At 39.2% G+C, this 24,728-nt stretch overlaps 5 protein-coding genes and 1 long non-coding RNA gene across 10 annotated transcripts; 4 read left to right on the forward strand and 2 right to left on the reverse strand.

Annotated features, from left to right (window-relative positions):
* Window positions 1–835: 835 nt before the first annotated feature.
* Window positions 836–6,937, reverse strand: LOC135614622 (uncharacterized). Of its 4 annotated transcripts, none has more exons than XM_065112160.1 (9): window positions 6,496–6,937; window positions 5,442–5,533; window positions 4,670–4,817; window positions 3,603–3,734; window positions 3,367–3,510; window positions 3,045–3,246; window positions 1,508–2,922; window positions 1,246–1,409; window positions 836–1,155 (listed from the first exon to the last, which is right to left on the reverse strand). In XM_065112160.1, the coding sequence occupies exons 1-9, from the start codon at window positions 6,592–6,594 to the stop codon at window positions 987–989; spliced, it is 2,565 nt and encodes an 854-aa protein (XP_064968232.1). In that variant the 5' UTR covers window positions 6,595–6,937; the 3' UTR covers window positions 836–986. The 4 variants fall into 4 exon arrangements, with proteins under 4 accessions (XP_064968232.1, XP_064968233.1, XP_064968230.1 ...); XM_065112161.1 differs by having other exon boundaries at window positions 836–1,150; window positions 1,508–2,925; window positions 3,027–3,246; XM_065112158.1 differs by having other exon boundaries at window positions 1,508–2,925; window positions 3,027–3,246.
* A 1,239-nt stretch (window positions 6,938–8,176) lies between these two features.
* LOC135582767 (eukaryotic peptide chain release factor subunit 1-3-like) lies at window positions 8,177–12,826 on the reverse strand. Of its 2 annotated transcripts, none has more exons than XM_065112162.1 (2): window positions 12,696–12,826; window positions 8,177–9,901 (listed from the first exon to the last, which is right to left on the reverse strand). In XM_065112162.1, the coding sequence occupies exon 2, from the start codon at window positions 9,858–9,860 to the stop codon at window positions 8,550–8,552; it is 1,311 nt and encodes a 436-aa protein (XP_064968234.1). In that variant the 5' UTR covers window positions 9,861–9,901; window positions 12,696–12,826; the 3' UTR covers window positions 8,177–8,549. The 2 variants fall into 2 exon arrangements, with proteins under 2 accessions (XP_064968234.1, XP_064968235.1); XM_065112163.1 differs by having other exon boundaries at window positions 12,670–12,792.
* Window positions 12,827–13,007: 181 nt separating this feature from the next.
* Window positions 13,008–14,289, forward strand: LOC108953155 (uncharacterized). The gene is made up of 2 exons (XR_001978589.2): window positions 13,008–13,160; window positions 14,114–14,289. It is a non-coding gene; the product is annotated as an uncharacterized LOC108953155 (long non-coding RNA).
* Window positions 14,290–15,550: 1,261 nt separating this feature from the next.
* On the forward strand, window positions 15,551–16,324 carry LOC135613818 (STOREKEEPER protein-like). Its single transcript, XM_065110844.1, has one exon. The coding sequence runs from the start codon at window positions 15,551–15,553 to the stop codon at window positions 16,322–16,324; it is 774 nt and encodes a 257-aa protein (XP_064966916.1).
* A 2,872-nt stretch (window positions 16,325–19,196) lies between these two features.
* LOC135613466 (transmembrane emp24 domain-containing protein p24delta4-like) lies at window positions 19,197–21,889 on the forward strand. The gene is made up of 4 exons (XM_065110494.1): window positions 19,197–19,487; window positions 21,004–21,213; window positions 21,385–21,461; window positions 21,561–21,889. Exons 1-4 carry the CDS (start codon window positions 19,260–19,262, stop codon window positions 21,703–21,705), a joined length of 660 nt encoding a protein of 219 aa, XP_064966566.1. The 5' UTR covers window positions 19,197–19,259; the 3' UTR covers window positions 21,706–21,889.
* An 821-nt stretch (window positions 21,890–22,710) lies between these two features.
* Window positions 22,711–23,130, forward strand: LOC135582773 (uncharacterized protein C6G9.01c-like). The gene has a single exon (XM_065110845.1). The coding sequence runs from the start codon at window positions 22,711–22,713 to the stop codon at window positions 23,128–23,130; it is 420 nt and encodes a 139-aa protein (XP_064966917.1).
* The last annotated feature ends 1,598 nt before the right edge of the window (window positions 23,131–24,728 follow it).

Genomic DNA, 24,728 nt, shown 5'->3' on the forward strand with positions numbered 1-24,728 from the left:
GTTCGGGTAATAATATACAGGGAACACCCGCCACCGACTCCTTTTAATTGCACCGCAACACGTGGGCTCTCATCTCTCCGTCCGTCGCTGCTCCAAGAGTATAAGCACGAATCTCAAAGTTCAAGAGGAATCATCTGAAGCGGCTGTAATAAGAGGAAAGATGGTTTACTAGAACACTGATGTGAGACTTTTGGAGCACTAATTGCAGGTTCTTTAGAGGAAGCTTCTTATGGATTTTTCCCTTAATTATCTAATTACGTGGAACAATAATTTTAGAAGTGGTATATTCTCTTAAGGTGATGATCGACAGTGTCAACTGTGTTCATCATCAAAGGCAAGGAAGTGGAGGAAAGGATGTGGGCAGCAGACAATGCAAGATTCATAACCCAAGATCTAAATCCCAAATGTGTCCAAAGATTAGATCAAGAGCTATTATCACATGACAAGGCCTGCCCAACTAATGGTGGATCCCAACCTTGATGTCATCCAAAGCTAAAAACAATGGAGGTGGACAAATGAACACCATCAGTTGTTATGATTAAAGTCTGTGTGTGTGTCTGCATTTGACACTGGAAGTATACACAAGACAACAAGAAGCCATGGGCATTTGAATCAAATGCATTTACTGATTCTTTTGTAGAAAGTTATGCTTTTGTAAAAACTTCATGATTCTTTCTTCCAGGTGAGGATTCAACTGGTCTTTGACTGTGTTAGCCAAGATCAGAGTTGTGGGATGTGATATGATGATGTTCATCTATCTCCAGAGGAATCTTCCAATTAAAACAATACTCCAATGACAGCATACACACAAATGACCAAACTATACTCCCAGCAATAGAGCAACCATCATTCCACTGCAAAATTGTAGAAGGCCACATACAGTGCAAATGGTTATCAAACAATGCTAACTTCTCTTAAATTTACAGCTATTTCAATCACCGTGTTATTTGTATATAGGTGTTAGATATTGAAGACCAAATCCTGCTTCAGACTGATTCTATTCTGACCTTAAAGCTTAAGCCTCTCTCCAGGGTACTTCTTATCGGATTTGCCAACCTCCACCGTGTTGTGTGTGTCGACTTTCTGACATGTTTCTTTGGTCCGTAGGGGCGTAACAGTGTGGTAATTTTTCTCTTTATCACTCTTTCTCCTGCACTAAAGAAAGACAAGATTTAGGAAAGGATCACAAAGGAACTTGTGACAATACTGTACCCTCTTATCTCTCACATGATAATGGTATCATACCTCAGATGAAGGAAAACAAGGAGGGCACCAATTAATGTAACACTACCAGCGATCGACTTGAGCACCTTCTTTCCGGGGCTTCTTATTTTGACTACGGTTTCCTCCTTATTGTTCCCACTTATGGTCATCGTCGATGGTAGATTATTTGCAACGTCGTCCATGTCCTATTTATAACAAGAACACTTGATTTGTAAACAGCCTACAATTTTGATTTTTCAAGGAAGGTAACTAAAAACCATGACAAAGATATCTACAGCTTCACCTTTTTTCTTTCTTCATCGACATCTGGAACCATCCGGTTCATGCTTGTGCCAACATCATCTATGAGATGAGCCTCATATCTGACCTCCGAGTTCGTCTCAGCGGTGATATCACCCATAGCTTCAGCTAGAATTTCATGATTTGAGCATGCGAAACTTGCCTGGTCTCTGGTGCAGTCATTGTCAAATTCTGCCGGAGCACCAGTATGGACAGTACTAGAATGGCAGGCAGGTCCCAAAGTGGAAAGAGTTCCAGAGAAGTAGCTATTGTCTGACGTCCCTTCAGCAGCAGCATCTGCGAACATATATTCCATATCAGGAAGATCTTTTGAGCAATGGCTGCAGGATAACTTAGAGTTCATAGTTACTATGGCTACTCCGGACACCATCCCCGAAGTCTCATTTCTGTAGTGAGGATCAAGGTTATTGACACAACATCTCCCAGCAATGTCGTTCTTCATTTGCGCAGAGTTCTTGTATGCAGTATTTGGAATGCTTTTATCCATATGCTGCAAGCATGCACAGGAAGTGTCATGAACGGAAAACACGCCAGTAGGTAGTGATGAATGTATATGTCCAATATTTCTTTCTTCCACATTTAGAGTTTGGTCACTAGATTCTCCAGAAGTTGACATACACAAATCATCTGCGAACAAGAAATTTCCAGCACTATGATTGTCATGTTGAAAATTATCATTATTTGAGACTTTTGCTGCTTCATCAGGGACAAGTTCAGAAGTAGGTGAAAAGCATTGTCCACAATCTATAGCTTGATCAGCAGTCCTCATTTCATGCATACTACTGTCTTTCCCTTGTGAATCATCATTTCCCACTAATAAGCACGATAAGACACCTGGTGGTTCTGAATCAAGAAGAACAATATCAGCATTGTGGATATTTTGACAGGACACATCTGGAGAAGCCCATCCATTTTCAAAAGAATATTCTGGCATTGCATACCCATCAATGGAATTGGCACCATTAGTTTTCAAGTTAACATGAATACTGTTTTGTTCTGTACCTCCAAAATTGTTATATGCCAGATGAGATTGATTCTCATCCTTTTCATCCAGATGCTGTGTCAAGCCTTTGCATCTTGACTTTCCATCATGAGATTGAAACATGTATACAGGACTTCCATCTAGGTCTTCTTCATGCTGAATCATGCACTCAGATTCTTCATTGCCATCAGCAGTACTTATAAGGGTATCAGACATTGAAGATTTGGGTGAGCAATTTTCTGGGACAGAATCCATATAAGATGGAATCTCTGCTTCATATGGCAATTCTGCACAAGATAGAAAACATTTCTCGAAACATTTAATATCACCATTCTGAACTTGTTTCCCAAATCCACTCCACTCTAACGGCTGAAGTCCTTGTTCCTTATCAACAGAACAAGGTGTTGCACTTTCATCTGCTAGCAATTTAGAACAGGAAAATGCTTATAAGATTAAAATATCATGTTTCTCAGTTTCTATAATGCTTATGAAAGGGGAACAATTGGATTAAAACATGAACCTTTTCCATGGTGCTCACTCTTATGTCCATTTTCACCACAGTTGTCACCACCTATGCTTCCTTGGGCAAAAACCTCTCCATCTAAATTGAATATGTTTGAGGTGTCATATGAAACATTCGAGGACGGACTCTCAAGTTCTAACCCATTGAAGCTGCTTTCTGCTTCATCAGACTCAGAACAGTACTCATGGCTCTGATCATGTTGTCCACTGTAACCTTTCTACAGAAAAACAATATTTTTATGTCAGTAATCTTCTCCCAGATCCCACAGTAATTTATGAATTGAAAGCATGCTAACACTTGCTTTTGCCAATATCATTATGAGTCACTTGGAGCTTGCCTGTCTGTAAAACCTTCTAAAATCCATGCTATAGCTACCAGAACTTGATGAACTGCATCTTGATTGCTCCAAACTTCTACGGATACCACCAACCAGATCAGTTGGCATGGCTATTGTGTATGTGACCACATCAAAGTCTGGAACCTATGGAAAACAATGAAAAGAAAACCTAAGTTTTGCAAGATAATCATGTTTGTGTGCACAACCAATGAAATACCAGTCATTGCAGTTCTTACACTTAAGTTCTTTAACCTGGCTTTCTTTGAAAGAGAACGAATACACATACAGACTCTTCGAGTATCCCTTTTCTCAACAACATCTGATGGTGAGAACAAATCAACGCCAGTTAATTGAAGGATTTGGCAGATCTGTAAACAATGAACAAGCTGTCCAGCATCAGGATCTTGAAAAGAACTTCTTTAAAATGATATAAGGCTTACGGATATAAAAGAACATAACTTCTTGGCTTCTTCCCGACAGCATGACTATGGCTGTTGGATGCTGTTGCATTCATGCCTATTTCTGTCTGCAATTGACATACCATTGTCTTTTTGTTTTTCAATCTTCTGTTTTCTTTTTTGTGTGCCATAGTATGTCCAAGAGACAGAAAATAGTTCATGTTTCCATTGTTCCAGTAAACAGAAATAGTAATTTGGAGGAGAAAATGAGTATAACATGCCACAGAGAAGCTTGTACAGTGGCTGGATGGTTAGATCTACAAAATCCTTACTGGCTCCTCAGAATGGGAGGCACTAAAATTACCAAATGCATTTTAGAGGTATGAATGACGGTGAGTTAGCAAATGGAACACAAACAAGTTAAGCATAATTCATCCACAACATGGTGGCTTCGGGCAAGAAATGAAGCAAGGTAGATAGATCATAGATGAAAGGAAAATCATCAATAAGGACCTGAACAAAATCAAAGGAAACTAGAGAAAGAAGGAACAATGATGTAGGATGGCCATTGCATACCTAAGCGAGATAACAATCAACTGACATGATGTGTGTTGAATATTAATCCAATACAAGAGGAAGCAATGACATATTGTATTAGTCGTATGTTCCGCAGTTTTTTACTGATGAAGTAAAGTTGGTCTGATGGAACAAAAAAAGCTTTACATCTAACAAGTTGGTGAATTTTGAATATTGGAGTCACAATAATCCGGTCTGAGTCAGACTTGACAAATTTAAGGTTAACTTTTGGTACTAAATAATAATTGATGGATTTGCATAAATGAATATAGAAATTTATTAAAATTAAAGATTATACCTATCTACTTATCAGCAGACATGAGATGTACCTTCAAAAATGAGTCAACTTTGGGGTAAGGCATGTATTTCCCATCGTGCTTAGCAAATGAAGTTCGTTCATATATAAATATTTTTGAACTTTTTAGCTCGACATGCTTCTTTAAGAGCATCTTCCAAACAACTTTTGACACCTGAAAACTGCATGCATCATTGAAAAAAAATAGTAGATTAGAATATATGTGACACAAAAATGTGACTAGATTTTGCAAATATTTTGTGTAAAAGCACATTTTTTTTGTGATCTCATTGATTCTGATATTTATTCTTGTGCTACCTATATCGCAACCTAGGTGGTTTTTAGTTGAAGCCTTCATGTTTCTAGAGCATGAAATATGACTATCTTATACCTTGTGAAACTAAATCTACCATCCATTATATGATCATTGCATTTTTCATTTTAAGCCCTTGATGGATTTGTTAAAAACGCTAAAAGGAAATATTCACAATTTAGCGCATTATGGGGTGTGTGTCTGCATGAAGCTCCAGATAAATCACCATAAACTTCTTTGCATACTATAAATCTAAAAAAGTGTGACATCAAATGATGTAAGTTATCCAAAAATTTAAAAAGCATCTTAGTTGGAGATTAGAGACCACAAAAAAAGAAGCAAATCATGCCTTTTCTTTAAATATTAAATAGTCAGGAATTATGCCACTGATCATAGGAACTGCAAAGCTTGAACAGCCCATGATTTCCCTAGCTGAAACTTTATGGATGCTACTGATGCTAGAAATCAGATGAATAGAAAAGGTCAAACGTACAGCAATTCTCCATCAGCAAGCAAGTCAGCAATAGGAGTCTCCTCGTCAAATCTAATATGCAGAACTTCTCCAAGCCATATCCTCGCTTGAGTCTATAGAAAAACAAATTAAATAAGCCAATTTCAGGATAAAATACAATTGAAAGGATAAACTAGACAAGTATAGTTTATAAGTAATAACTCATATACAGGCATGCTTTGATTTACTAGCATCAATTGGTCAAAGCAATTTCCATTTCCAACAGTTACTATGAATGCTGTATCATGCTCATGATATTAGTTCGTTTCTGAAGTTAAATCTCAGTCTTAAATAAGTTGTGCTGTGTTGTTTATGGATTAAACCTTACTTTTTCCACCTTGATCAGTTAGTACAAGCACGAGAAACGTGTGCAAGAAACAGTAAAGGGAGGAATGGTGTGGACTCAAGTACCCATGAAAGCTTTGTTTTCAGAATTGTATTTAAACGCAAATATTTGTCTTTCATCCTGCAATAGTCATTCTAATATAATACCTTTCTCGGAGTTTATGAGCTCAGCTTAGCACCCACGTATAGGCGTCGCTCTCTCTTCATGGTTTTCAGGAATCAATTCTCATTTCTTAGTATGATAAGTTAGCTGCCTTGAAGAGATTAACGAGATCACCCCGATCACAAGTGTCGAACAGAGGAGTCTTATACTTCAGTATCACAAAACATCATCATACCTTCGCCTTCACTGTCCATTATCGTCGACGAATCACACCTTTACCAAGATCCCCTTTGTCTACTGACCTACGATCCTTAAGTACGTGCTTACTCCGCTTTTCCCCTATTTACCAATTTTGAGCTTCGCAAGAAGAGGACAAACAGTGATCTTTTCTGCTCCGATTGCTAATAAGATCTAAGTCACTATCTCCCGATAAACAACCACGCTTTCTAGAACCAACAGTGGAGAAAAGAGGACTAAATCCGAATTAAAATTGAATATTCATGCAAGAAGCCCTGTACCCCTTCACTAATCAGTCTGATTCCCTCGCCCCCAACAGCAACCCTCTACACAATAAAACAAGCATAGTACCTGCACGAAGACATCATCGAGCTCGCGGAAGCTGGACTCGGGCGAGGCTTCGCTCACCCTCACCACCTCCGGCGAGTCCGCCCTCGCCAGCCGCCTCATTCCGCTTTCCCGCCAAAAAGATGGAGCAAGAGAGCAGCAGATACGAGGCAAGATCGCTCCTTTCTACGATCTTCCCGTCGGCATCATCATCCTCTCTCCCCACCCCACGCTGACCCCCAACTCGAAGAAGCTTCGGTGTCAGGAGGAGCAAGCGACAGATGCCAAATCTAAAGACCTCAAAAGAGAAGCAAAAAAGGAACTTTTTTCTCCCATGCTTCCGTCGCCGCTAGGACGAGGGCAGAGGCTCGCAGACAAATGCAGCCTGCTCCTTCCGATCTCTTCTTTCACTGGGCTTGTTGGCTCTCCTTCCTTCTCATCTCCTAGTCCAAGGACGGTGTCCATGTTTTGTCGGTACGCATACCGAAATAATGTTCTCCCGTGATTATTTCCTGTCCTTTTTTCCGCTCACTATGTTGCTGAGGACGTTCTCCACCGTTTGATCAAATCCCGATGATTGTTGATGGGGATCGCAGAGTAATTCCCATCCGTTCTCTTGGGAAACGTAGTGACCAAAAAATGTTGGCTCATACTGCGGCGTGGGACGCGAGAGACCCGGGAGGTCGCTTGGGTCCCACCATGCATGTGGACCTCACCGGCCCCCCTCTCCTCGGTCGGGTCGCTGTACACCTACCCACACCCCAATAAGCATTGTTAATTTTTTTAATTAAATAAGGATAAAAAATAAACTAAAAAATACTTATATTTTGAATTTTTTTCGAAAGGTATGCTTTTTTTTATTTTTCTTCCCAAACAATATCCCTAATTTAGAAAATATTCAAAATATCTCTTAAAATTTTTCTCGATAATTTTTTTTATCGATTTTTAATTATTATAGTATTTCTATTTAACTCTGTTTATAATATTTTTTAATAACATTTATAGTATTTTATTAAGATACTGAAATGCTATTGAAAATAATTGTTAATGACATCATATTATAACACTTTGATTGTCATTACCTATAGATCATTATAATATCATATTTTTAGACTTATAATTTACTTTATTGAGGTTTAAATTTTGTTTTAATTATTTATAATATTTTCAAGTAGATCTTACAGTGGTTTTGTTATGATGGCTAAAATATTATAACAGGTCAAAAACACTGTAAAACAGATGTAACAAACAAGAAAAGATATTTTTTAATTAAATATACTATTAAAAAATAAAAAAATATAAATGATTAAAAATTTTAAAATATGAAGCATTTTCTAAAAAATCATTAAAAAAAATAAATGTATTTCACAAATGTCTTAATTCATATCAAATTCCTACATGAACATGTCGATGTATCAAAATGTATGAAAAGTGATGTTATTGTTAGTTTCCCATTATTCTATATATTAAAAGATATACATTCATATTGATCTCAAACCAGCAATCTTGGGCTAGTTTTTCTCTGACTTTAACCTCAGATTGGATCAAAGTTAGTGGCATTGGATCAAAGAGCAAAATTAGTTGGCATCCACTCAAATTAGGTATAAATTTATGAAAAAAGATCCATTTGCTTAAATTGCAGGAACAAAATATGGGTGCTCTTTTTATCACATTCTCACAACAAATCAACAGGACTTGTATCACATGATCTAAAATGATTTGCCATAGAAGGTAGTTCAAGTCAATGCAAATGTTTGGATCTCAAGTGAAGAAACAGCCAAGAAACCAATCTGGTGGCAAAATGAAAACATAACACAAACAAAGGTTCCAAAAATGCATCGAGTACCACAACCAGAACAAAACAAACAGTGATTCTCTGCTGGACATTTGCATCTAGTAATTCATCAACTAAATGCACTTAAAATCCTTTTTTTCTCCAACTGATGAAGCTTGCGCAAAAGAGTGTGTTTGAACTCCATGCCATTATATGCTTAGAAAAGAAAGAAGGGAGCCAATATAAGCCATGGGGTAGAAACCAGCAGATATCCTGAGCCATGTCTGTAATAAGATACTGTGTTCTAATCGGAATCTTCGTACACTTCATCATCAGAATATTCGTCCAGTGATCTCATATCAAGCTGATAGCGCAGGATACCACCAATGCCACCAAAACCTCTGCAGAATTGTGAACCCTCTTGCGATTTGTTGGTAACAAACTCGAGCGTACAGCCAAAACGTTTGTATTCATTAGCAAACCACTCCAGCAAAGATGTTTTCTCCTGCACCTCTAATTCAGCATTGTTAGCTGCATCACGGAAATTATTCTGGTCAGCTTCTTGATCCTTGTTCAAGTGTTTTACAATTATTTCCCCGGTAGCACTGTTCTTTAGCACATATCTATTGATATCCAGATTTTCCCATACAATCAAAGTCTCCACAGCACCCATTTCAAGAGCTTTCAAAGTGTCATCAACACCAAAGACATACTTCCCTGTGTCTTGGCTTATTTCCTCAAAGTACTTCCCTATCAATCGTTTTTCCTGTATGAACTTCACATTAGACAAAATTTCCGCTGACAACTCGATTGCCTGATTGAAGCCATTCTCTCCTCCGTAGGAAACATCAACTACATTGAGTATCTTGGCCTGCAGTCGCTGATCAAACATGTCAGACTGGCTCAATTCAGTTTTAAAATCAGCAGAACCAGCCAGAATCAGTCCAGCTACATTTGGCTGACTTGTGGCTGGATTTATGAAGAATTGGGTGGCAAGTTCAGCTGTCTTACGAACATAGTTGTGACGCTTCTCCATCCGAAGCCGAGCAAATCGTAGTGCTGATTGCCCTCCTCGCCCATGCTTCTTTGGAAGATCAACAGTGAATTTGTGAAGTACCTCCCGTGTATTGCCACTTAACGTGCCAAAAAGTGTTCCATTTCCATCCATTACTATGAAGCCAAACTTGTCATCAGATTCCAAAAGTTCATTTAAAGCCTCAGTATGGAACTTGTTATCACAAAGATACAGTGACGCGTTGATGGGCTTAAAAGGCTCGAAATCAATAGTCACCTTCTTTTCCTTTCCATCCTCTGTGACAATGGTTCCAGTGTAAAGAACCAGACCATTCGGAGGAACTTTGTTATATAGCTTCAGCCTCTGCTGAGCAGAAGTAATGGCTGCTAACACTGACTGCCGATTGACTCTACTTTTGATGTTCGAAGCAGTTCCATATTCATCACCCAACATTTTAGTGACTCGGGAAACTTGATCACGTGGTGGCATTATGAGAGAAATCATGCTTGTACCATTACCTCTTGCAGATTCCAATGCCTTGATTAATTTCTTAATCTTCCATATTTCAATATTCTTATCGGTTTCATGACCATCTGCCATTTTGGTTTGTCTCCAAAGAACCAAAGTGAAGGGCTAAATGCCTACATGAGTCAATGAATACATAAAAAGTAAGGTAATGAAGAAAATTAAATATGACTGTATAAAGAGACGGAAGCAAATGAAATTTCTCTCATGATGAAATTGTCTTTAAATTACATCATTTCTACACAACATGGCCAACATAGATGGGGTATAGATATATAATCAATCAACATTTGTGATCCAAAATCCATATTAACTTTCATCAGAAGCAAAGGTCTATCACACTATTATCCAAATTGGTCCAAAAAGATAGTTAAGCCCAATTTAAATGATTTAACGAAAGATGTTTCTCATCATTCAATTTATTTCAGAGAAAAACATTCAACCCCATAGAACTGCCATGGTAAATTATACTATCAGATAGTTGACCATGGCTTAGTCACAGCTAATCTATTAAAGCCTCTGCCATTCCCCTAATCAACCGTCCGTGACTAAATCAACCAGATCTATTTGCCTATGTTCTGTCCTTCTGTAATTGTAAAACACACCTTCAAATTTATTTGCTTAGAAATATGATCGTTATGCAAATCACACGCTAATATAAAATGTCTCACTTAATTAGACTCATCTTGGTTCTCCATTGAAATATCCCTCTGACATGATTGTGGCAGTAACAAAAAAAAACTCTTAACAGCAGTAACCTAAAAATATTCTTAACAATCACATATTTTCATTGCAAGCCAGATATCATCAGCCAGTAGATTTATGAACACTTTAGATGATAATCCCATTAAGCACGATAAAGAAAAAAGCAATTTTAGATAAAGTGCAACAGACATGCACACATACGATGTTTCACTTTTCTGTGCATAAAGTAGCCTGTGGCTCTGCACATAGATCACTTGACTTAGTGATAAGCATATTTTACATGACCTATTTTCAGGCTGACAGCTGACCGAATGGCATAAGAAAATAATATTATAATGTGTTTTTAACTGCCTTGTCTGCAGAGAAGTGTATATAACATATATGTATAGTACTCTCATTAGGAATATAAAGCATAAAGCCAACACACAACCAAGTTGAACAAATTCATAATGCCAAGGAGAATATATGCCCTTAGTCAGGTTTGGCATGTGGCTGCCAGCCAGGCAAAAAGGACAAAATGCAACTTTATAAATCTGCCACATAAGCAGAAATCGGAATGGTGAATATCTTCCAATTCGAAGAATGCCATCCTATCCGCTTGCGGTTAGAGAGGTCCGGCTACGAAAGGGGCACGGCAACGCTACACTCGAGGTTAGACTCTCTCTCTCTCTCTCTTCTCAATATACCTAGTCTACCTCAAAATTCCTAACTTGGACATCAAGGACCGTGTCAGGAGACTTACCTATAGGAGAGGCAACCATATTTATGTCAACCCTCACAGTTCGACAAGGCTCGGATCTCAAACCAAGTAGGGCAATTCAACCAAGGATCACCGACACCAAGAGCTAACACCATCATTAAGCGTGTTATATCCACATGAATCAGACTTGACATAAACAAATCTCTTGGACTCTGGTTATCAGGTTGCAGACCCTCTCCATTTAATTATGGTTAGCTATAAAACAAATTCTAAAATGAACACTATTCTGTAAACACCCTGCAAAAGATTCCACAAATACTTTACATATTTCTCTACATTTTTGGAATTATTCCAACAGGAATCAACCCACCAAGGCAAGATCATTTCACCAAAAATCTATAAAATATAGTTAGAAACTTTTAATTATTAGTTTCATCAACATTTACGCCACAAAAAGGGTATCCATCCCGCCATTGAAGCAGCTCTCATATCCAAATGCATGAATAATCAATGTGATACCCTGATTCAGTCTCACATTGAAAATGGGAGGGTAGATGCCACTACATGCAGGTTTAGAAGGACTTATGGTCACTAGCTCGAGCTTAAGGATTTTGGTTATGTGGCATCAAACTCATCAACTTAATGATTTAATTTTTCCATCAACTTAATGATTTAATTTATCCATCAACTTAATGATTTAATTCCACATTGAAAGTAGGAAAAACAGAGGTAGATGAATTTATTATCATCAAACTTGGCTTATTTTGGGACACGTGATCTTAAGGCTAATCAAGTAAACAGGTCAGTTTTCCATCATGTCATGATAGCCAATCCTAACAATGGCACTCACGAAAGCCTCCAAGACACCTACCTACACTTCCATCGGCAGGAAGGTCTCTTTCTTCTCTCTCCCTTCCTCTATACCATCTATGCATACGTGACCCCGAAAGCCACATCTCTTTGCCCAAGATGCCTTTCCTCAGACATCCATAGGTAAAGGAGCCCTTGAGGATCCCCTTTCCCTCATCAATTAGTTTGCAACAGCCATGGTTATGAATAATCGATATTTGAATAGATTAACCGCTCCACAAGTAAGGCTTATGAATAATAGCTCTATTGCGAATATATAAAACAACATCAAGTCCTCTCACGACTCGAACAACCATCACAACTCGAAAGATGCAAGCTTGCCCATGTCATGTCGTTTCCTTGCTGCCTATGTCACGATGCCGTAAGAAATTTTGATAAGTAACTAAAACCCCTAATGGACGATACATACAAAATCTAGATGATAATCTCGAATCCAAAGACAAGTTCCAAAAATTCCAGCAGCTGTCGACTACAAACATGATCCAAAAATCAATTTAAGTTCTTGTAGGAAGAAAAGAGAACGAGATCTACACACGAGCATAGATCGAAACGAAAAAACAAAAGAAGAAGAATAAGCATAGAAGAAAAGGCGGCGGAGGGAACCATTACCCCAGAGAGAGAGAGAGAGATCTTACCGCGACGGACAAGAAAGCGAGGGTTTCCCCCTTTCCTCCTCCCCTCCTTTCTCTGGATCCGAGAAGACGACGAGCGGGTCGCTCTCGTCTCATCTTTCCCTTCCCACTGCCTCTTTTAGCTTCCACTACAGTCCACGGTGGATTCGAATTCCCAAAAAAGCCCCCAAAGCTCGAAGTTTGATGACTAAAAACAGGAAGGCTATAATTATAATAATAGTAGGCTTGAGTTTTGACCGTTGGAGACTTGCAAAGATGCCTTTTTTATTTCTTCTAGCGGTCACTCTGAGACTCCTCGATTTCTCCCAAGAAGTTGGTCGTTGGGTTGCTCTCTTGTCGTCCTTTCAGCGAAAGATTCGATCTTTAGCGCTCCGCGGGCCCGTCCAAGGGGCAGCGACGGACTGTGGGGGCGATGCCGTTGGCTTCTCCGCCGGTCACCCTCTCCTGGCACAACTTCTCCGTCAGGAGGTCAGCCCTTTCCCCTTCCATTCCCTCTCGACTCGTTTTAGGTTTCTTGGATCTTGGAAGTAGTAGTCTCTCTCTATTTCGGTTTGTTTGGCGACTGCATTCCTATTGCTTTCGAGCCTCCAATCTCTTTTGCTGCGTCGACGAGAAATGGCGTCTCGTACCTTGCTGCATCCCCCGCTCGATGCGAGTTTCCGCTGCTCTGGGCTTCTAATGGGACTTTCTTGTGCTGATTTCAACCTGGGAAAGACCAGAGAAGCTATCAAATTAGGAAAAGTCGTGATCTTGGCATTCTTGAACCTTCATGTTACCTCAAGGTGGGAGGTGGTACTCCACAGTCTCTATCTGGACACTCAGGTGGTATTTGTTTTCAAATCGGGGGGGATGATAATGGGATCTTGAACCTCATATGGCTTTCTTGTGATGATTTCGATGCGGGGAAAGATTCTGGATTGGGTTAGGACCATAGGCATCAACCCGTTCGTGGCTTTCTTCCTGCTACCACTGCAGTAAAAATGACTGTTTTGCTTGCCATTTCCACTTATCTTGTAATTGGAGTGGTACAAGAACATTGGCTATTGCAGACAACTGTCGATTTTAACATATGTTGCAAAATGTAGTTTATCTAAGCATTCATCTAACCATTGTCACTGCTGAGCAACGCAATTGGGAACTCAGAGTCTATTCCTAGTATTAACTTTTAGTGGACTTACATGTTGAAATGCTTAGATCTACTATTGTCGAGCTCTTTCAACCTGCCTCCTGCAGCTTTTCTTGAAATCCACTTCCATCAATTTCTGTCAACTGAATAACTACAGCATGCTTGCTTTCTGCTTCTTGCAACAGCAAGATTGTTCATCCATTCTGCTCCTTGAAATATTACAGTGCAAATATTTTGATATAGTTTTCTGTTTCTTGGAGTGTAAAAAGTTTATGCTTATATGCTTTCTTGGCAGGTGATGAAGATGAAAGTGATGGAAGTTCTCCTTTTAGCAGTGTTCAAGTGCTTTCCTCAAGTCTGCACCGTCATCTCGATGCTTTTTAGCTTGGGATGTACCTTCGAAATTTTGAGAAGTAGCTTGGGATGTATACATAGACAAAATTGTATATATGTATACATTCGATTTAGATATTAATTTTCTAATTTTTAATGTGATATATGTATATATGCATACATCCCTTGAAAAATTAAAATTATATAGTTAATCTTCATTTGTTTATATAAGTTGACTATTAATGAAACTCTATTGTTACAATCATTCTAAAATAATATTAAGGGTATTTTAGATATTAGATAATTTTTAAAAAAAAATATAAGTTTTTCTTTTTCTTATAACAACTTTTTTAATTTATTTTATCTTTTTTTTTAATGTGGAGATTACCATAGTCTTTTTGTCCCGTCATGGTTACCTTACCCCTCTTCTCTGCTTATTATTTTTGTTATCTATCTCGTTACTTCCATGTGGCCATCTTCGTTTTATCGTGAGCTCTTCCATTGTTTGATGATGTTATCTCTTAGCCTATAAATCATCGGGCCCTCATAAATCATGATTATCGATCTCGTTGAAGAGGAATGAGATGACAATGACAGGCTTCATCCTCCCTTCTTCTTTGCATGGTGCACTGTGTTAAGCACCACTAATGTCTTCTTCCTAAGTTATTCTGCTCCCTAATTAAGTGACAATGAGGGGATAGAAGTGATCTAAGACATGCTTCTTCAATGTGAGAGCTTAAAATCTAATAAATGAAAGGGCTAAGAACATCCTCCTTAAAGGGGTGTGTGCAATAGAAGCATTAGAGATGAAGAGAGAAACAATAACAACAACATACGAAGATGAAGGGGCACAACTATATCGATAAACTAGGGCATTTACAAGAGCAACAATAATGAAAATATACTTAAAGATAATAGATGAAAATAAGAGCGGAGGAGATGAAGACCATGAAATTGGTAAATAACTGATGGATACAACGGGACATCAAGGGTAATTTGATTATTAAAAAAATAAAAGAAAACGTCGTATATGAATAAAACAAAAAGAGGGCTCTAGAAAAAATTAATTAATTTTTTTCTGAGAATTTATCCTTTTATATTTTTAGATACATTTTTAACCCTTATATATCGATGTTGACTTTAGTTTTTTCCGATGTATGTAAGGATATAAATGTAAAAGCGCACATACGTATATATCCTCATTCGACGACATCCATGACCATCCTAAAGAACCATGGTTTGGCCGACCATGACACATACGTACTTCGTCGGTAGTTCCACAGCTGGCCGATCTTATATATATCCTTCTATTTCCAAGCGCCAACTCAAGAATACCAAGCACCAAAACCCTAACCCCCACCCAATCCGCCAGTAAGCGTAAACCCAATCCTCCAATCCAATGCCCGGAGATCCTTCCCCCGATGACCCCAAGGACCGGCGGAAGCGAAAGGCAGGGGGCCCGGCCGCCGAGGATTCTCCTGGTGCCGGAGCCGCGAGATCCAATCCTGGCCAGCGGCGGGTGGTGGATGACGATTCCGTGGCGCTTCTCCGGGGAGTCCTCGAGTTCCGCCACCGGACGGGCCTACTGCCGACGAAATCAAACATGCCTGCATTATACGAATCCGTAAGCCGCTGGCTTCGCGCTCCCCTCACCCAGTACCAGCTCTACAACAAGCTCCGCCACCTTCGCCACAAGTTCAGCCAGACCGCCGCCAGCGGCCACGGCCCCCATGACGGCATCCTCCATGAACTTGCCGCCAAGATCTGGCCGGCGGACGAGGAAAAGATGGACAAGAAAGAGGAGGATAAGAAGCAGCAGCAGGAGAATGACACTGATGATGATGAGCATGAGGAACAGGCGGAGAGTCAGGACGCGGAGATGGAACGGGAAGATGAGCACGAGGAGAAGGAAGGCCGAGACGAGGAAGAGCAGCGAGGTGGATGCGAGTCCTACCCATATTTGGCTCATGCAGCAGCGGAGCATTGGAAAGCTCATAGCTTGTCAAACGCATCGTTGGAGGTGGGTCTGAAGCTTCTGAATCCTTCGAAGGCAAAAGCTTTGGAGGGGAAGTGGAAGAGGCTGTTGGATGATGAGATGAAGTTCCAGGCGGATTGGTTCAAGGCGTGCAGGGACATCTTCGCGTTGTTGAATGAGTCGCATAAGGGTATGTAGACCAGTTTGAATGCTTCTATAAATAAAAGAGAAAAAGGAAAATAGTATATTTTAACCAGCAAGTTGTATTCATTCTTATTTTTTGTTCTACGTCCAATGACTTCCACACTTTGGTTGCTTGTTCTGTTATTCCTCTAATGGAAAGGTATTTGATGTTGAGCGCCGTCTAAGTTATGTTCTTGAGGAATCAAGCTTATGAAGTTCTTGAATATAATCTTATACGGGCTCTTTGCATTTACCTTTGTGGATTTTGATATTGCCTTGTGTATGAATTCCAATGGGATATGCTGCAGCAACTATGTTGGTAGGGAAGACTAGACATTCTGTGTAATGGTTGAGTACATATGGTTTGGCAATGTTTATTGGTTCATGATTGGAAATACTGATTTAGGACTCAGCGCATGTCCAAATTTGAGTGTCATCTCATTGATTTCTTTATCTATATGCATTATTTGCATCCGGTGAATGGGCCAAAGGAAAGTCTTTGTAAGAACTGAATGATAGTAAATTGGCAAGTTTACATTTTTGGGCTATGATTATACCACTGTCATCATTTTCTATTTATTATGCTTCAACTACTGCTGTCACCACTAAGCCAGCTATAATCAGCCCATGTTTTCATATATTATCATCTGCATTAGATTATTAATCCATTATCCTCACACATTTCAGATTCTTGTTTGTATCAGTTTCATGAGTGATGGGTAGAATTCCATGATCTGTTAGGTTTTTGTGTTTTGAGTAATATCGTTTCACACAACAGATGATAGACTCTGTGATATCCATCAGGAATTCTCTTTAAGTTGTCATTTGCAGACAAGTGTTAGAGCTTTTATCGTTGCTATTTCTTTGTTGTAACAAATTAATATCGTGAAGTGCAAGATCTATAGAGGGAATTGGTAATTTGACATGCATGGTAGTTAGGACTGTACAGCTTCGTTGTTGTTGTTGTTGTTGAGGCATATAGTTGATATAACTAGTAATGGTAATATAGCAAAACAATCCCAGGGGAGGTGGACGGGTGGATTTGTAGCTGACAACAATTAATACAGAGATCTTACTTCAGAGTCATAGTTTCATCCTGTTTCTTTTTTTTCCGTAACTTATCTAACCTAGCCACACTCTGCAGCACATTGACATGAATCTTCTGCTATCCAGTTATGTTCCTCTCCCTTCATTAGCATACTAAATTCGCAAACCATCTGGCCAACACTTGTCTATTTCTCTAGACTTACCTGAAAAGAAAATACCAAACCCTTGGTTTGGTCGTGTCACCTCTTAGCCGGGCATCACAGTGTTAAAAGGTTGCCTTGGTGTATGACTTGATTGCTAACTATTTATAACTTGCGCTCAAGTATTTTGGAGCACATTTGAAAGCCAATTACATATGGACTGTTGGACCAATAAGCTACCTATTTCATGGCATCATCGTCCTTTCTCTCTACTTCAATTACTTTCGTCATTATGCTGCACAAATGATCAAAAAAGTTGAAACTGAGACACATCCTTCTGTTTCTTTCTTCTCATTCTGAACCATTTACCTCTCTCCTGGGCTATCTGTGCTCTTTTCTCATTGGAAAATTATCATAGAGATATTAATGGTGTTGATTTTTCACTTCTTGTTACACATAAGCACATTGTTGATGTTGCGCCTGAACCTAGTAGCTTGCTTTTGTTAGGGTTAAACCACTTATAAGAATGTGGACTTCTTGTCATTTCCTGGCTAGTTTTTCTAAGAAGAAACTTGTATACCATTTTAATGATTCTGAGACACTTGCCTACTGACTATAACTTTTTCAATAAATAGGTAATACCATCAGTTGTCTCCATCACTTCTTCTCTCTTATATCAGTTTTATACCCTTTTTTTTAGTCATGCCACATCTGTATTCTTTCTTGCTGCTGATATTAAATCAGAGAGCTTAAGATGCCGATAATTCTGTTGCATGTTCACTTTATTCAAGTTATATTTCTTTTAATCACCTCTCGCGTCTCTTTGCTGGTTAAAAGAACACCAGTAGAAGATAATACTTTGCATTTATGGCCTCCATGTGCCGAGTTTCTATTAGCTTCATGATTTATTTGTACCATTTGAGTGTGTCTGTATAATTTAGCTGTAATCCTCATAGTATGATAAACATATGGAAATATATGCATCTTTGGACTACCAGTGAGACCTGCTGAATGACATTCTCTTTTGAGCAACTCTTTCATTGGCTGCTTCCCCCAATGTTTCCTCTTTTCCTTTGATCTGCAGCATAGAATGCACAAGAATAATTGGGATTGATTTCACTGAACTGGATATTGCTAAGCTACTAATTTCTTTTACATGAGAGAGATGCAAGAAATTTTTAGTTTTTACTGCTCTGTTTCCTGCAGCTAAACAGGTGGAACTTTGGCTTCTAAGCTAGTTTGAATTCCAATACTACTTACTATAAAGCTATAGATGACAAGCTCTGTTGCAGATGCTCATACAAGTTTCAGTAAATAGCAATTTTGTGATGCTCAAAGCTGGTAAAGATAAATGATGATGATAAGATTCAATTTTTATAGTTTCTTATTGAAACAATCGAAGTCTTAATTTTATGATGTTTACTTAGAATCAAATCTCAATATTTATCAGTTGCCTGTAATCAACATGACTCATTGATGAAACTATTGTGGAGACTTCCTCCATGAACCACAAAGGCGACATATACGTGACTTGATCTCGAGACTTTCTCATACATTGCAGTATGAGAGCGAGCTCAATCCATTACCATGTTCTCGATTGGTTCGCTTGTGACTTGATCTAACCTGACCCATTCATCGACATCGGCGTTTCCAATTGCGATTGCGCTCGAGTCATATACATATATAGAGGGAGAGTTCGTTCCGCAACGAAAACTACTCGCAACGAGAAGAAAGCGAGAAAGAGAGCGTGAGTTGAGAGACGGATGGGGACGAGGGACGACGCGGTGATCCTGCGGGCCATCGCGGTGCTGCTATGCTCCGCCTGGATCCTCGCCGCTGGACCACCTACCGCGGCGGCGCTGTGGCTGAGCCTGCCGCCGTCGGCCACGAAGTGCGTGTCGGAGGAGATCCACGCCGGCGTCGTTGCCCTGGCCGACTACGCCGTCGTCCATGATGACGATCCTCAAAGCATGCCTACCATCTCCGCCAAGGTGATACCTACCTTCATTTCCGTCGCTTCATTCCCGATTAGTTACGAGCTTCACGCCTCTTTGCCTCTCGAATTCTAGATTTGTTCGTTTCTGATACATACCCGTGTATCCTTGTTCGAAATCTTAGGTTTTCTGTAGTTGTTAGCTTGGTGACACATGAACTTCCGAGAGTGGAGGCGGCTCAATTGGATTAAGAACTTAGATGGTGATTTCACCTGAGACAGGGTATACCTATATCAAAGAAAAAGATGAAATCTTGGATCATCTTAGGTTCCACGACACATTAAAAATCTTACGCTGTGGTTATTGGTCTTGCCATGAATATAGTGGCCCATTGTTAAAGATCTGGTTTACCACCACCGTTTCTTATTCAGATTATACAACGATTGTTCGACAATATATATAATAGGATCGGAGATTAATGTTTAGGTGGCGAGCAAATTCAGCTGGAGTTTTTCAGCAGGAGGATACTCTTTTTAAGAAGATAAGGAGATATGTCCATAGTCGCATATCTCTGGAATCATGCATGTAATCCTTCTTCGGCAAATATCATGGGAGCCATTGTTTTGGTGGATAACTTAATTAGAGTCAATTGGGTGTCTGAGGAATTGCAATTCCTTGGCTCCTTTGATGACTTGAATCGGTCACCAATCTAGTTTTAAGATGGCACATGCGATTGTTCATTCTTTTTCCTGCTTTCCTATTTTATTTCCAAACGATATGTTTCACCATATTCTTCCTGTTGTTCAATTATAGTCATGTATTTTGGGGTACCTCATTCTAATAGGTAATTGATCATTAGATAGAACATGAGCTTGAATTGTGCAAATATCCCCGCAATTCTCTTTGGTAGTTACTCTTTGAGCAACTTCATTACAGATGCACATTGAGCAAGTTCCTTAAGTTTGCTTTCTGCCAATACGTCAGTTTATAGAGCAAGCTGACTGTCTGTGATGTCGTTTCGCAACAAGTGTTCTAACAGAAAACATCTTTTTGTTGTCCGCCGTAGATGTATAGTGTGTTTGTTGTTTTAGAAAATAAGTGCAGAAACATTTATAGTAACGAAAAAAACATGCTTACAAGTTACAACCATGTACAATGTTTAGAGCTCTTTGTCAACCTTTAATGGGTTTAATTTGTAATGAGTACTCAAAATTTGTATGCATTCCAATTCACGCCAAAGAAAGAGAATATTAATGTAATTGATATGATCCTTGCCCTGCCTACTTGCAACAATGAATATAAGAATGCAGGCTATTCACCTATGAGGAGACACTGCACAAAGTGCTCCTCAAAGACAGAGGCCATAACTCCTCCATTATACATTCATTTTCTTCTCCTTTTTAGTCCTAATGTTATATATGCAAGTGTGTGTGTTGGACATCATGGATCTAACATTATCGAAACCTGAAGTCTTTTCACTAGGAAATCAAGTGATAATTATAATTTCTGGAGAAAAAATGGTGCTAACATTATCAAAACCTCAAGTTGTTTTAGTCCTAATGTTCATTTTCAGGTGACAGCACCCAACGGGGACACACTTCATCACAAAGAAAATGTTACGATGAGCGAATTTGCTTTTACCACCAATGAACCAGGGACATATCTGGCATGTTTCTGGCTGGATGGTGCTAACAAGGGCATTGGAGCATCCGTTAGCATCAACTGGAAGATCGGGATTGCCGCAAAGGACTGGGAATCAGTTGCTAAAAAGGAAAAAATTGAGGTGAGAGCTAATCTTAAACTATGCAATATGTCCTGAAGTAAAAAAATTATTTTAATAGTTTATTCCTGAATTTGCAAAGTGTCTTGAACTCGAGCATAGGAAATTTATAAATTACCCATATGCCATGAGGTTACAGTATTCTTTTAATAGTTTTTTCCTGAATTTGCAAAGGGTCTCGAGCTTGAGCTGAGGAAATTAGAAGAGGCTGTCGAGGTGATCCATGAAAATTTGTTGTATCTCAGGAGCAGGTAGACATCAAAACCACCCCAACACACATCTTTATGTTGATAGATGTCTTTCCAGTTGCATGCAACTCATGAATCATCCATTTCGATATCTGGAATCAGGGAAGCAGGCATGAGGGATGTTAGTGAGAGGACGAACGGTCGAGTTGCATTGTTCAGCGTTATGTCCCTCGCCCTATGCATTGTAGCTTCTGTTTTGCAGTTGCGGCACCTAAAAGGGTACTTTCACAAGAAGAAGCTAATCTAGATCTGTAGTTTACTTTTGATTTTTTATGGTATTTATTTTGCTTTTTTTCCATAAGATTTCAAACTTGATATCAGTGTGTTCTTTTACTTTTTTGTGAGTTGTAATTATAAGATGGCCTTCGAAACTGGCAGACGCACATAGATCGTTCTGGTTTCTTGCTTCCAACAATGGTTCTGTTTCTTCCTTTCTCCCTGGTACTCTGTATGCTGAGTGTTTTATAATTCTAGTAGCTTATGTTTTAGGAAGTTGAGCAAATGAGCTTTGGATCTGATGAGTGTAATAGCAATGAACATATTGGGGGAGTTCTACAGGACTCTCTTTGGCCAATGCCACCACTCTTTTAGTCAGAAATCATGCTTCAAAGTCTAAATCAATATAATATTAATAATAGTTCTACCGTGGATTAAAAATAAGAAAAATAAAGATTAAACAGGGATTTCAATTTAAGTTATAAACATTTGGAAAGATTTACCTTTGATAATTTCCACTAAATCTCTTGCATATGAAATGGACCACAACGTATAATCAATGCATGTACCACCGTATTGCACCAATTACAGATGGTCGAAGAGGTGGAATTATAAGAAGAATTAAGATTACAGTTGGTGGATAGTAGAACTACTAAATCCATACTCAGCTTGAACCATATAAGTTTGGATGCGGGTCGAACGAAGCTAATCCGCTTAAGCGAATTAGATTAGATCGAACATTTTAAGTGAATCCACTATAACCGAACCCGAACCCGAACCCGAACCGATGGTGTTGTGACTGCTACTGCCGGTCTGTGCCCGGTCGGATCAAGTTTGCGTTCGCTTTCAGACTGTAAGTTGGTTCGGTGGGGGACCACGATTTCCTCTAATCACAAAGCAGGTAACTAAAACGGGCCTCTCTGTTTTGAGTATGTAAACATTCTAATTTCGCATTCTATAGAAGAGAGAGAGAGCCGCGGCGGCCCTAACCGAAACCCTCGTCGCATTGCCCGATACTTTCTCGATCTTCAATCCAATGGCGACTACGAAGAAGAGCAAGCCGCAGCCGCCGCCCGAGTCGAAGGAATCGGAAGGAGAACCCATCGCCACGGCTGGGGAGAAGAAGAGGAAGAAGAAGCCGGGCAACGAGATCGATGAGATTTTCCAAGGAAAGAAGGCCAAGAAGAGCAAGACGTCCGCCGCGGGCGAAGAAGAAGCACGGGAGAAAGGAAAGAAGCAGGCTAAGGGAACGGGGGAGGGCGGTGGTAGTAAGAAGACGAAGGATAAGACGAAGAAGAGGCGGGAAGTGTCTTTGGATGAAGGATCCGAGGCACGGGCGCGGCGGAGGAAAACGGGGGACGGGCTCGCCATTTACTCGGCCGAGGAGCTCGGTTGGGGGAACTCGGAATCAGGGGGAACCCCTCTTTGCCCTTTCGACTGTTCCTGCTGCTTCTGATCCTCTGAAGATCTCAAAAAGGTGGCACCTTTCTTCTTACTTCTTATTCTGGTGTTATCAAGTGCCTAATTTTGTGTCATTTGATCATTCTGAGTACGACGTGTGAAGGTCGAACGTTTTAACAATTAGATGAATAGAATTGAAACTCTGTACGAATCATCTTTAGGTTATCATATTTTGTATTGATATTAAGATCTCATCAATTATTCGCATGAATTATTGGTATTCTTTATGCCAAAAATGGTTTATATGGAAGTCGTTTTTTAAGCTTGCAAGCAACGGAGAAGGGAACAGTAGAAAAGAGTATTGTTTCATGGGTTTTACAACTTCAAGACCTTTGTTCCCTTTCCGTTTGTGTCATGCAAAGTTATTACTCATGTGAAGGTTTTTTTCAACATCTTGTGGCTTTTTCTTCCTTTGTAATGCCTGTTGGACAGTATTTGCAATTTGATATTTGTAAAGATTTGCTTAGTGTTTTTTCCTGAGTAAAGATGTTACAATAATCTCATTTCTTTTTCTTGTACAACTTCATGGATATCAAATTGCAAACGGTGTCCATGAAGTTGAATATAATATTTAGGTTGAATTAAAGATGGGATTATTCAATCATTCCAAATTTAATATAATATGTAGGTTAAGGATGTTACACTGTCCATTGATATCCTTTACTCATGTTAAGGATTGTGATTTTGTTTAATCATTCCAAATTTAATATATGAAGGTTGAATATTTTAACGGTTTGATGAACAGAATTGGAGTTTTGTACGAGTGATCTATATTAAGATCTAATTGGTAATTCGCATAGAATAATGGTAGTTTTAAACCAAATGTGGCTTACTTGGAAGGCACTTCTTACGCTATGTTTTCTGCAGTAAGTTGTGGAGAATTGAGCAATATAATAAGAATGTATTGTTTTATGGATTCAGCAACTTAAAAGACTTTGTCCGTTTTATGTTTGTGTTGTCTTAAATTATTGCTCATGTGAATTTTTTTGCAACATCTTGCAGTCCCTTTCTTCCCATCTGATGCATGTTGGTTAGAATTTGCTTCTGATATTCCATTCTTATATGTGAAAATTTTCTACTTCTGAATAGATATGTCGAAATAACATCTCATTTTCATTTTTCTGGACAACATTGCTACGAGATGAGAGCATGAACTTGGATTACAAATATCTCATCTTTAGATGTCCGATAGAATATGTTGACGAGCTCTTTTAGCTTGATTTACATGTAATGTTATGTTGTTGCTAGATGAGGCCCAGTATGCATGTGATGTGACTGTGTTGAGCTGACAGTGGTGCTGCAGAATGATGCTGGGTTTGGAGCTTCATGACTTTATCTCAGTTAAGACTTGGTAGGCAAGATGGAGATGCTAATAAGATCAAGTTTTGAGTTTGGAGTAGGAATTTGTGATGTGTATTTGCACCTTGTATGGTTGTCATTTTGATGGATTCTCAATTTATTCCAACTTCTAATTTGTGAGTACTGTTTTGGATGAGAGAACAAGAAGAGATCCTGCTAGGTTTTTTTGTTGTGTTGCACCACCATACCTGACAGTGGAGCCTCATGGCTTTATCTCAGTTGGTAGGCAAGATG

The sequence above is a fragment of the Musa acuminata genome, chromosome BXJ2-6 (assembly GCF_036884655.1).
Source record: "Musa acuminata AAA Group cultivar baxijiao chromosome BXJ2-6, Cavendish_Baxijiao_AAA, whole genome shotgun sequence".
In the NCBI taxonomy this organism is placed as follows: domain Eukaryota; kingdom Viridiplantae; phylum Streptophyta; class Magnoliopsida; order Zingiberales; family Musaceae; genus Musa; species Musa acuminata.

Coding starts and splice junctions, on each gene's coding strand:
- LOC135614622 (XM_065112158.1), bottom strand. CDS start 6,594: ATGAGGCGGCTGGCGAGGGCGGACTCGCCGGAGGTGGTGAGGGTGAGC. Junction 5,534..6,495: donor TCGATGATGTCTTCGTGCAG/GTACTATGCTTG, acceptor GTTTTTCTATAG/ACTCAAGCGAGGATATGGCT. Junction 1,156..1,245: donor CTTGTTTTCCTTCATCTGAG/GTATGATACCAT, acceptor GTCTTTCTTTAG/TGCAGGAGAAAGAGTGATAA.
- LOC135582767 (XM_065112162.1), bottom strand. CDS start 9,860: ATGGCAGATGGTCATGAAACCGATAAGAATATTGAAATATGGAAGATT.
- LOC135613818 (XM_065110844.1), top strand. CDS start 15,551: ATGCCCGGAGATCCTTCCCCCGATGACCCCAAGGACCGGCGGAAGCGA.
- LOC135613466 (XM_065110494.1), top strand. CDS start 19,260: ATGGGGACGAGGGACGACGCGGTGATCCTGCGGGCCATCGCGGTGCTG. Junction 21,214..21,384: donor CTAAAAAGGAAAAAATTGAG/GTGAGAGCTAAT, acceptor GAATTTGCAAAG/GGTCTCGAGCTTGAGCTGAG. Junction 21,462..21,560: donor TTGTTGTATCTCAGGAGCAG/GTAGACATCAAA, acceptor ATCTGGAATCAG/GGAAGCAGGCATGAGGGATG.
- LOC135582773 (XM_065110845.1), top strand. CDS start 22,711: ATGGCGACTACGAAGAAGAGCAAGCCGCAGCCGCCGCCCGAGTCGAAG.